Raw genomic sequence first — 12500 nt, forward strand, 5'->3', positions numbered from 1 at the left:
ATGGTTTGCCTAACGTGAGATGACCATTCTACATCGCTAGGTTTAAATTAATGGTTAGATTTAAACTAATAGGTTAACTAATTAAAGATATGTGGCCCCACATTTATTTAACTTTCCTGCCAAATCTTCTCTTGCCCTAACCTTAACTCGAACACTAAATCGAACTAGAACCTGAATTCACTAACCCTAACCCTAACTCGAGCCTAACCTGAACCCAAACCTGAACTCGAACCTGAACCCACTAACCCTAATCCTAACCCGAGCCCTAACCTGACCCAAATCCGAACCTAACCCTAACCCGAACCTGAACCTGAACCCACTAACCCTAACCAAATTCAAACCCTAGCCTTAACTCTGGCCCAAACCCAAATAAGAAAGAGAGGAGGCGGAAGGGAGGAAATGGGAAATCTTAAAGAAGTTATGACAGGGAAATCAAATAAATGTGGAGGGCCCGTATTTTTAATTAATTAACATATTAGCTTAAATCTAACTATTAATTTGAATCTAACGATGTAGAATGACTATCTCGCTTTAAGCAAACTATCTCACCATCTCACCCTATCGCTTTTCTATCTATCCACACACACACCAAGTACCTCCATATTGCTCTTTTGATAACTTACAATTATAATATTCATTATAATTAAACTTCAACTATTTATCCAAAACATCTTATTAATTATGGACCTAACTCACTTTCCCACATATTTAGGCATTCACTAAAATGTAATTAATATAAATACTTTATGATGATAAGAAAATTTATAAATATATTATAATGTATATAAATAGTTGTTAATCATAATAGAATAGTATAAAATAATCAGTGTAATAAATATTTTATAAAATGACTATGAATAATTTACTAAATAATATATTATTAAATGGTTAAATGACTATTTATAAACTATAATAATATACTATTATAAATAAATACTACACTATTAAACATTCTTTAAAAAGTAAAATATTAAATAAATAATACAGTAAAATTGTGTCAATATTTAATAGTTAAATAATATAATTATTTTAATATTATAACCTAACTACTACTAACACTATTGTTAAATACATTAATATATATATATACGTATAAAATTATAAATAAGAATAGTTATAAATATCATTTACTTTATTATATTTAGACTATGTTAAAGTTAAAAAATTATAATTATATATTATAATATTAAATAATTATTTAATTTGTTATAAATAGCTAAATAAATTATGATTAAATTATAAAAAGTATCCAAAATATAAAACATACTCCTACAATTCCTTATACATAACTTTATTTATTATTATAAGAATTTATATTATTACAAAAGTCACATCATAATTTTGCACTTAAAGAAAAAAAAAATTCAAAATAAAAAAATAGTATGTTCAAGTGCAAAAAGCACATGCATTATACTAGTAAAAATAAATGTGTATACTATTGCCTCTCATAAATTTCATTAAAACCTTTATAGATCAGGGGCTCCACCATCTCATATTAAGATTATTCTTTTTTAAAAACTTATCAAAAACTCAGAATAAAAAGGAGATTGAGTTGTAACAAACTGGACTATGACTCTTGTCGAAAGTTAATTAATTAATTAATTAACTAATTAGCGAACCAAGATCTCAATCCAGAGGATTAGCAGAGAGGGCACGCTTGTGGTACAAACCTCAAGATACCATCATTTGTTATACTAATACCAAGAGTAACGTACAAAATAAATACTAATTAATTAACAATTTAAAATGATATCAAATATTTTAATTACAAAAATTATAATGAAACAGCTTTTAGAGAAAATCTTCAGCTGGATTCTTTGAACAGGAGCGCAAATCAAATCATAATCAAAATCAGTAACAACCAAAGCGGGAAACAAGGCCAAAATTAAAAAGGTAAAAATCTAATAAAAAATCATGCAATTATTCACACTGAAAACTGTAAGCCAAAGCGTTTAATTTTCAAACAAAACAACAAAAAAGCCTCCCATTGAAAAGAGGGGAAAAAAGCAACAAGACAAACAAAAACCCAACCCACATTGATTTCTCAGCCTCCAGCTATTAATACCCATTGGGTCAATTCCCCTGAATCTTCCCTTTCTTCTGTTGTATATAACAGATTTGGGTCTCTTGGGTTTGTTCTCGACCCATTTTTTTAGAGAACCCATGAAGTTTTTTTGGGTTATTGGGTTGGTTTCTCTGAGTCTGGGGAGATTTGTTCATGGGTTTGAGCTTGAAGAGTGGAATGTGACTGAGTCTGGTTATGAGACTAATGGGTTTGGGAGCAAACCTTTGCTTGTGGGTCTGACCCTCATCCCCTATGCTACTTCTAAAGGAGCTGGTATGGTTCTATCAATTTTATAAATTTTTAAATGACTGTAGATGTGGTTTTGATTGCTAGAATCATTGCGATTCAGATTTTGTAATGGTTTAGTTATGGCATTGCTTTTTCATCGTGGTTTTTTAATTAGATGAGGGCTTGCTGTTTTATTTTTGGCTTGGTATCTATAGTTTGATTTTGTAAATTTTAATGTTTTTGTTATTTTTATTTGGGCTCATGGGGATTGCTTTTTAGGCAATGTTGTATGGTTGGGTACATGGAGGAATTCCTTTTGTTTCTTCCTCATTTTGGGCATGATGATATTGTTCTCCTAACCTTCTTTTTTGGTTTCTCTTACAAAAATCTACTGTTTTATTTTGTTTGATTGCAATTGAGTGCTTCAAATTTCGATCGGACATACTGTTATTTTAGTCTGGGAACTTTTTTGCTCAGCCAATTAGAGACGAGTAACCCAGGAAATTTTTCCTTTTGGAGAAGACAGTTTCTGTATTATTTGCGTTTGTATTCATGTGTTACTGTGCCTTAAGCCTTAGAAAGCCTGTTTCTATCCATTTATATCCTAGACAAATTTTCACTGTCTTCTCACGTTCTGATTTCAATGTAATTTTAATTTGATTTCATGTTTCGAGGCATTTGGGACTAGGAATTTTGCTTGTATCTTATCAATATTTCTTGATGCAGTATGTATGGATGGTAGCCCACCTGGTTACCACATTCATCATGGATTTGGGTCAGGAGCAAATAATTGGCTCGTTAATTTAGAGGTCTGTAGACATTACATTATAACATGAAATATAAGTTATTAGAATAGTCCAAAAGCATATTTCTGTTTTGAAACTCGTGTTATAATGTCATAGGGAGGAGGCTGGTGCAATAACCTAAGAACATGTATTTACCGAAAGAAATCACGTCGTGGTTCATCCTACTATATGGAGAAGGAGATTCCATTCACTGGAATAATGAGTGACAAACGTGAAGAGAATCCTGGTATACTCATGCTGAACCCTTCATTATGTTTTGAATTATTCATCTAGTTTCTAAACAAAATCCTTTAGAAGTTATTTTCATTGTAACTGGTTTTATAATTCTTGCAGACTTCTATAATTGGAACAGAGTCAAGGTTCGCTATTGTGATGGTGCGTCATTCACTGGGGAAGGCTACAATAGGGTCTGTATGACTGTCAATTTACTGATATTGCTTGATCTGTGATGTCTTGAGAATTCATTATAATTAAGTAGAACTCATAGTATTCATCCATTTCACTAATGATATTTGAAAAAAGAAAATATTTGATATTCGCCATGATTCATGACAGATAACATTCTCACTGCCTAATGATATTTGAAAAAAGAAAATATTTGATATTCGCCATGATTCATGACAGATAACATTCTCACTGCCATTGATATATTATAAAGCAACCGAAATCTCATTCTTGGAAACTGTTTTAGACACCATTGATTTATGCTATTGCAAATTGGATATATATGTACTGAAAGCATTTCGTGCATTTGGGAATAATATCAAGTTGATGCATTCATGGAATTGTGCTACAAGTTGGATACCTCCACTTCTCCAGAAACTGAATATTTACATAAAGCAACTATCCCTCGTTCCAGTTTTGTTTGACCATTTGATCCTGCATTTTGTAAAGTAGCATTTTATCAAAACATTGGCATACGTTTGGTACTATTATGATAAAGAAAAAAAATATCCGCATATTATTGTGGGGGATCAACAACAAATTACAAAAGAGAATCAGTTTATCATTTGTTAATTACCAGATTTTAAGACCATCATGCAAAAATCATCACTGCTATTATAACTTAAAGACATCCTCCTAAAAGATGATGTCACACAAGATACACAAACTAGCAACCGTTCAAATTTTTTCTGTCAAGAGCAACATACTATTAGTGGACACTGGACATGGCCATCATCTCGAAGCATTTCCAGCTTCTTTTCCCCCTTTTTTTGGGTGCCTGATTAAGAAAATTGTTATGCTAATAAAACAACCGATGAGAATCTAAATTTGTTCTGTTGAATTATCTTGTTTTTTAACTTTGAACAATCTGATAAAATTTGTATTCTGATTTTTTAGTTCTTTAGGTTCAACACGATTAGACATTGTTATCTGGATTAGCTGCTTAGCCTAGCATTATCCACTTTCTTTTAAGTTCCTTTATTACCAAGGGTGGTTTAGTTCTCTTTTTTTCCAGAGATTTTCTTGTAGCATACTGCTGAATTACTTTGCCCATATCTCTAGCAAGTAGGTCTCTTTTTCCGTGGCCAACGTATCTATGAAGTTGCTATGCAAGATTTAATGTCGAAGGGAATGCGACATGCTAATCAGGTATTTCTCTATCTTTGCTATGCATATTAAACTACTGTTTACAAAGTTCCCGTATTTATTTGCCTTGGTAATGTTGCAGGCACTTCTTGCTGGGTGCTCTGCTGGAGGTATAGCATCTATGCAACACTGTGACGAGTTTAGGGCATTGTTCCCAAGAAGAACGAAAGTCAAGTGCCTCGCTGATGCTGGGCTCTTTCTCGATGCGTATGATTCACACCTTTAATTTTTCTCAGCACATTTTTTTGGCTAATTGTGCAATCAATCTAGTTAACATCTATGATATAATCTGAATGTATTATTTTTACTTGTACTTCTGTAGGGTTGATGTAGCTGGTGGGAGGACAATACGATCTTTCTTTGAAGGTGTAGTAACTTTGCAGGTAACTTTTTCACGTATATGTTCCTATGGATTCATGTGTGGTGTAAATAGATGTAGTTGTTTGTACATTTGTAGTAAGGTGCAGATTGCACCCAGACTGGAGGAATTTGTGTATAACTAAATGTTTAAGGTCTTTAAGCTGTTATTTCGTACTCGGGAAAATAGTACTTTATTCTGAATGTTTTTCTGTTTCCTAATCGCATGAAAATGAAGGGATCAGCAAAGAACTTGCCAAGGACATGCACTTCTCGGATGGATGGAACTTCGGTATTCTATTTCCACAGAAATAGATTAATGATAAACTGTAAACGAACTTGGAGGACTGACTGCTTACCTTTTTTTTCCCACCCTTTTGCAGTGCTTCTTTCCACAGAATGTGGTGCCAAATATTCAGACCCCAATGTTTATTCTGAATACAGCATACGATGTATGGCAGGTATATTTTTATCCTTAAAGTGTACAAGTGGTGTATTAGAGACCTGAGTTTCAATTTATAGATTTTACTATGGACTTGGTGGTTGAGTTAAATCTCTGATTCTAATTATAGTATGAATATTTCTATATTTCTCTTTTATGTCCTCAAAATTTATCTCCATAGATGATTACTAGAAGGTTGAAAACATTTAAGTATGTTCCATGTCTCTCTCATTTCAGCTCCAGCAAAGCTTAGCTCCCAACAAAGCTGATCCTCATGGCTATTGGAAGGACTGTAAATCTAACTATGCAAAGTGCAATGCAGATCAAATCCGGTTTTTGCAACGTAATTCTCTCTCATTTTTTATGATGACTTTTCTCCAAAAAAAAAAATCCGCTCGAAACATGTATGGTTATATACATTCACATTTGCCTTTTTAACTTCAGGATTTCGAAATCAGATGCTTAATGATGTAAAAGGCTTCTCCAGATCCAGGCAAAATGGTTTATTTATTAATTCATGCTTTGCCCATTGCCAAATGGAGAGGCAGGACACATGGTATGCAAATAATGGTCCCCAAATTGGGAACAAGGTACGGCCAAATTCGAGCATAATCAACTAAATTGATGCTTGTTATGTCACTAAGAGTTCTTCCTCAAAACTATTCTTCCTTTCGTGCTTAGGGGCTCAATAAGTGTTCTTGTGGAGTTAAGTCTATTATTAAAACCATAGTGGTAAGCAGCTATATTTGCATATTGCTTTATTTGATGCGATCTTGTACTAGATTCTTGAAATCCAACCGTCTTTGTTACGCATAAAATTATTTCCATTCGGTGTTTTCAGAGCTTAATATCAATCACCTCCTATTGTCTATATGTATTCCACAATCTATTTTCATGCACATTTTTGTGAATGAATTTGTCATCATCAAAATAGAGCACTAGTCCACCAAGAAATTAATAATTGCTGTCGTCTCCAATCGAGGTGTTTCATGATTGCTAGTATGCAATGAACCATATATTACAATCAGTTTTTTCCTCCAATAAAAATGACGCAACCAAAGTACAACTTGTCTACAGCCATAACAAGCAACTGAAGAAACAAGTTCTTTCATAAATCTCAGGCTGAGACCAAATCTAGGAATATATCATTGCAGAATGAGTTGCAGTACAGGTTGATTAGGTCATATGTAGGAAGATTGTGAGAGTTCAAGATAAGTGGTTAATCCTAGTCATAAGATTCACTATGGCTTCTTATTGCATAGAAGGGTTAATTGGGGATAGACCATCTGTCCTATCCCCATTTGCGGATGGACCTCCTGTAGTTCTATTTTTGCGGATGTGCTCCCTTACTGAAATCACTAAGGGGCTCTATCTGCTGCAATAGAGCTACAGCGGGTCTAACCCCAACTAACCCAATATAAAACCTTGAAGGCTTAGGTTTGATAGCAGCGTTAAACATCCAAATGTAAATGGTGATGACACTACTTGACGAGTGCTTATTCTGATAAGACCAATATATACCATATTTGTTACCTTGAAAGAAAACATTCGTTTGCTGAGAATCACTAACATACTCATTCGTTCTTCCTGCTTGTAATTTCTCATTATGATCGATTATTGGTCAACTCATCATTGAGTTTTATGTCGATTTGCAGGGAATTGCAAAGGCCATAGGTGACTGGTACTTTGATCGGGCTGAAGTAAAGGCTATAGACTGCCCATATCCTTGTGACAGGACCTGCCGCAATCTTGTATTCAAAAGCGGGAACTAAATTCATTACTTCGGTTACTTCTCCAGTGAAGTAAATTGAAGTAGTATATTCATATATGAAGATCAAAATCAATATAACGAACAGAGATAATTGAAGTTTCTCCATACCGCAATATTTGGATGCCGACAGTGCTCCGCAATTATTGAGTGGACAATTCTTTCATGGGTACGATCAGGATAACGATATAGAAATTATGAGGAGCTTGTTACAGTAGATAATAAGTAAACAGCAACATATTCTATCTTTTTTGTATGGCTTCATAGACTAAATCAAGAAATATATGAATGCCTCATTCATTCTACATCTTGTGTTAAGAATCCGATGAAATGTTATGCTGCTATGGGCAGAAAACATTCCAAATTCTTCAGCAAACCATATGCTATGCAGGTTTTCTGATTTTGCACAAAAATTCAAGATTCTCATGTTTCAGAGTCGAGAGGGTATCTGGATTGATCAAAAGATCATTTCGATCGAGTAGAATCTACTCTTTTTAACGAAAATAGATTTTGTCGGGGACCAACATTCCTCATGCATTAAAGAAGAAAAGGGGGCAAAAAAGAACAACATTATGTGACACATATTGAAGACTAAAGTTGATGTGAGATATAATGGGGCTCATTGGATATCCAGGATCTCTTTTTTCAACTTGTAAGTGCTTCTTGTTTTTTTTTTCTTCAGTCTTCACAATTAACAGTAGGCCTTTCAAATTCCTCCAACTACCTAAATTCACATTTAATAAATCAATAAAAGGTACAATTGCAAATCTTTACCAGGATTCTTCTATACAAAAAAGTTCTCAACCGGGGGAAAAAAAAGGCCAGTGCTCTGATCAAACACTATGCTCTCTCCTAATCCAATAAAACTATTTACATAAAAAAGATTACATACTCCTTCCAAAAGCTTGAAATAAGATCCCTCCGAGTAACAAAAAAGAGCATGCCACGTGGATTCGGATGAGGTTAAGGCCTATACAGCTGATTGGTGTACCGTTTCTTTTTCCACCAATCGGAGAATAAAGATGCACCAGTAGTTTGATTACCATTACTCCAAACAAAATTAAAAAAAAAAAAATGAAAAGAAAAAAAGTAACTACAGAACTTTCACCATTCCATCTCAGGTCATCAGTCCGATCATCCGCTGAGACTCGAAGCTGACGCGAGGGCCACCGCCTGGGCCCACATCTTCAGCCTTGCCTTCACATCTCTAGGATCATCCCCTGCAAAATAAAAAATAAAAAAAATTCAAAAACATTCATCAAACACTTTCTCAAAAATTTAAAAAAAAAACAAAATAAATTAATAAAAAATAATAAGATTCTCACCAGGGCTAGATATTCTCCAACTAGCAATAGGAGAATCCGCACCACTGCTGGTATCAACCCCCGAGAATCCACGAGGAATCTCCACCGTCCAATCAGAGGGCAGCTCAAGGCCCAATTCTCTACAGGCCTTAACCTCATCCAAGTCCATGCAAATAGACTCAGAATCTGGGCCTCTGGGCCTTACAAGGACCCTACACTGCTCCGTATTGGAGTCGGACCTCTTCATTTTCCATTTCTTCTCAACCCATCTCTTTCTCCGGGCCCGGCCCGTATCCGTCACCGGCCCGTCCCTGCCCAACGCCTCCGTGCCTTCCAGCACAAAACACTCATCGTCATCGCCATCGTCGCCGGAGTTCTTTTTGGTTGATGGGTACTTTTCGTCGTCGGACATCTCGGCGTCTGCTTCGTCGCCGTCGGAAGTCTCGATGGAGAGCCGAGACATGCGCCGGAGCTCAGTGTCGTAGTCGTCGTCAGATGCCATGATTCTTTTTTCTTATTCTTTTTTCCTGGAGATTGAGTCGAGTTCGAGTTTGATAGTGATAAGCACTGTTGCTCACGTCTCTTTATATTTTTGGTGGCATAGGATGGATGATTACAGATTTGCCCTTGGATTTGTTGGAAATCTTGGTATATGGGTAAGTGTAGTGGCTCTAAGTCTGATAAGAACTGTTGTTCACGCCTCTTTATTTTTTTTCTTGCATAGGATGGATGATTACAGATTTGCCCTTGGATTTGTTGGAAATCTTTGTATATGGATATAAATTAAAGAAAAATTCCTCAATGATCCAAAATATGGGACCAACAGAGGAGACATGTGAGATATCCCCTCCTATTGCATAATGAGCTAGTCATCATTAATGAGCTGACCATCATTAAATATGGCACCAACAGAGAAGACAAGTAAGGTATCCCCCTCCTATTGCATAATGAGCTAGCCATCATTAATGAGCTGGTCATCATTAATAATGGTCAACTCATTATGCAATAGGAGAGGGACACCTCACCTTCCCCCTGGGAGTAATGGCTCTAAGTTTGTTATTCGTGTTTGATTATTTATTTGGGTTTTTTGAATTTTAAAATGATTTATTAATTAGAATCAGATTATATTACAGAATGTTGATAAGATGTAATCTAATCTCACTAGGATTATTTTTTTTAATCCGTTAAACTGTTGTGTTTTGAGGAATCTGGACATATTCGCCATTTTAGGAAGCGGACGCTTGGCTGAGAAGATTCGATCTAGGGATCTTTAAATGAAGAGGATCTTCGTGAGAATCTGGAGTATTTAATCCTCTAATATCACCACTAGTATTAGGGGATACTTGATAAGACTTACACTTCTATTAACAAAACGAGCTACTATCAAAACAAGTGCTAATTGCCTCAAAATAAAAAAAGCAAGGTAAAAAACTGCAATAAAATATATAGAAAAAAATTTATTTTAAAGATAAGAATAATTTTGCTAATACGAGAAATGTACATATGGTTGCCACATAGGAGCCAAGCCACATGCTAAGATCCAATTCGTAGAACGTGGATATGTTGGCGAACAAGAAGTTCGTGTAGTTGAGGGTCGGATTTCGTCAAAAGCTCCTCTGACGCTCATATTAATGACTTTTAGATAGTCTATCTCAACTTATTGAATATAGAGAATGGTATATAAATTTCAAATATGGAAATCCATGCCAAATATTTCTTTGGAAGAACCTTTTAATATGTGGTTCGGAAGTGAGTGATTCCATGTGTGGTGTATTAGTGAACCAACTGTAAGATGACAGGTGGCAACCCGTGATTGGATGGCTCTGCTAATTAGGCCATTTTAATAGTTGTGGTAGGATGGCAATGCCAAGTCCGTAGAACGTCAATTACAATGGCATAACGATTTAGTATAATAGTTGATTTTAATTTAGATTGTAGGATCATGAACGCATTGGGCACAAAGCTGACAAGGAGCATTCAAAGTGTGACATTGGGTTCTCGTCAACTAACCTTCAATGTTGTTAGATTATTTTCTTAAAACAGTCATAAATAAATGACTTGTGATGCAACCTTCATAATGTTGGTTTTGGGGTGTAGACCCAAACCTTTGAACAATCATATACACACAAAAAAAAAATTTAAGTCTGGAAATCAGGCGAAGCAGGCGAACTTCAGTTCAGGCGAAGTAGGCGAACTTCAGCTCAGGCGAAGCAGGCGAACTTCGCAGAAAACAGATTCCTATTTTGTTTCGTTTTTAGGGTTTCCCTATAAATAAGGATGTGACGGTTGCGTTTTTCCTGCTGCTATTTCTGATTTTTAGTAGCGATTTTCAGAGAAAATCCAACACTTTGAGATCAGAGATCTTAGAGAAAGAGAGAGTCGTTTGCAGGCATTGTAATCTTCATCAATAATCAAAGAATTTCTGGTGTGGCTCTCGATGACGTAGGCACGTTTGTCGAACCTCATTAAATCTGGTGTTCTCTCTTCTTTATTTATTCTTTCCTGCAAGTTTTTTATTTTGATGTGATTTCTTGCTTACTATTCTTTCGACACAAGATCCGGAGGGTATGGGTTATCGTTGTTTCAACCCCAACAACTGGTATCAGAGCTTTGTTTTGGAAGATTTTTGTGAAAGATGGCAAAGGAAAGCAAATCGAAGATTGAGAAGTTTGACGGATCAGCCTTCGCCTACTGGAAGTCACAAATGGAGGACTATCTGTACTAGAAGGATCTTTACCGTCCATTGATGGGAAAAGCAAAGGGAAAGAAGAAGGAGGAGACCGACGAGGACTGGAAAATATTGGATCGAAAGGCTCTAGGGCAGATCCGATTGTCCCTCGCAAAATCAGTCACCCACAATATATTGAAGGAGAAGACGGCGGTAGGGCTTATAGAAGTGCTCCCAAAGATTAACGAGCAACCATCAGCCACAAACAAGCAGAATGATTTTCCTTCACGTTGCATCTTAGCGAGTTCAACACGATTGTTGATCAACTCATATCAGTCGACATCACATTTGATGATAAAGTGTAACCCTTATTGATACTATCATAGTTGTCGGATAGTTGGGCAGGTTGCGTGACCGCAATTAGCAACTCAGCAAAAAAGAAGAAGTTAAAGCTGAGCGAGGTTGTTAGTTTGATTATACCCGAGGAGGTTAGAAGAAAATCGTCCGAATCAGAAGGTTCAGATTCATCCCTAAATCTCGAGCAGAGAGGCCGAAGCCAGAAGAAGGGTAACCAAAACAGGAATCGATCGAAGTCAAAGAATAAAAGGTCAAACTTGAAGGTTATGTCTATCAAAGGGAAATGTTAGAACTTTGGTCAGGAGGGCCATATGTCTTCAGTTTGCAAAACGCCAAAGAATGATATGAATGAGCAAGAGGCTCATATCGTGCAAGATGCCTTGACCCTTGCTATGAACAGTGACACCGAATCATGGGTTATTGATTCGGGAGCCTCATTCCACGCCACTGCTAATAGGAAGTTTTTTCAGAACTATGTAGCAGGGGACTTTAGAAAAAAGTACTCGGGGGACAACAAGCCTTGCAGTATTGTGGGAAGAGGTGATGTGCAGATACAGATGAATAGCTCTAAGTGGTGTCTTAAGAATATCAGACTTGTATCGAAGCTGAAGAGGAATCTCGTTTCAGTTGGCTAGCTTGGAGCAGAAGACTGTGTTTTAATATTTACCAGGGATTCATGAAAGATTTTCAACGATACTATGGTGGTTGCCTGCGGTAACAAAACCAACACTCTCTACCTAACTTCACATGTGAGTGACACCCTCACAGTTGTAGCTAGCAAGGAAAGTGCAGAACTGTGTGTGATGACCGTAAATTTTTTATATTAGTTAAAATAATTTTCTGATATTTTAAAATATTTAATTTTTATTTTTAAAGGAGTATTTATATTTTCTTGATTTTTTATAATTTTCTATA

At 35.7% G+C, this 12500-nt stretch overlaps 2 protein-coding genes across 2 annotated transcripts; one reads left to right on the plus strand and one right to left on the minus strand.

Annotated features, from left to right (window-relative positions):
* Positions 2022-7561, plus strand: LOC109848454 (pectin acetylesterase 12-like). Its single transcript, XM_020417954.1, has 12 exons — positions 2022-2338; positions 3020-3102; positions 3196-3325; positions 3433-3506; positions 4606-4692; positions 4772-4896; positions 5012-5072; positions 5285-5338; positions 5430-5507; positions 5726-5831; positions 5933-6078; positions 7144-7561. Exons 1-12 carry the CDS (start codon positions 2164-2166, stop codon positions 7258-7260), a joined length of 1236 nt encoding a protein of 411 aa, XP_020273543.1. The 5' UTR covers positions 2022-2163; the 3' UTR covers positions 7261-7561.
* LOC109848455 lies at positions 7669-9174 on the minus strand. The gene is made up of 2 exons (XM_020417955.1): positions 8582-9174; positions 7669-8476 (listed from the first exon to the last, which is right to left on the minus strand). Exons 1-2 carry the CDS (start codon positions 9060-9062, stop codon positions 8391-8393), a joined length of 567 nt encoding a protein of 188 aa, XP_020273544.1. The 5' UTR covers positions 9063-9174; the 3' UTR covers positions 7669-8390.

This window comes from Asparagus officinalis, chromosome 7 (genome assembly GCF_001876935.1).
Source record: "Asparagus officinalis chromosome 7, Aspof.V1, whole genome shotgun sequence".
NCBI lineage: Eukaryota > Viridiplantae > Streptophyta > Magnoliopsida > Asparagales > Asparagaceae > Asparagus > Asparagus officinalis.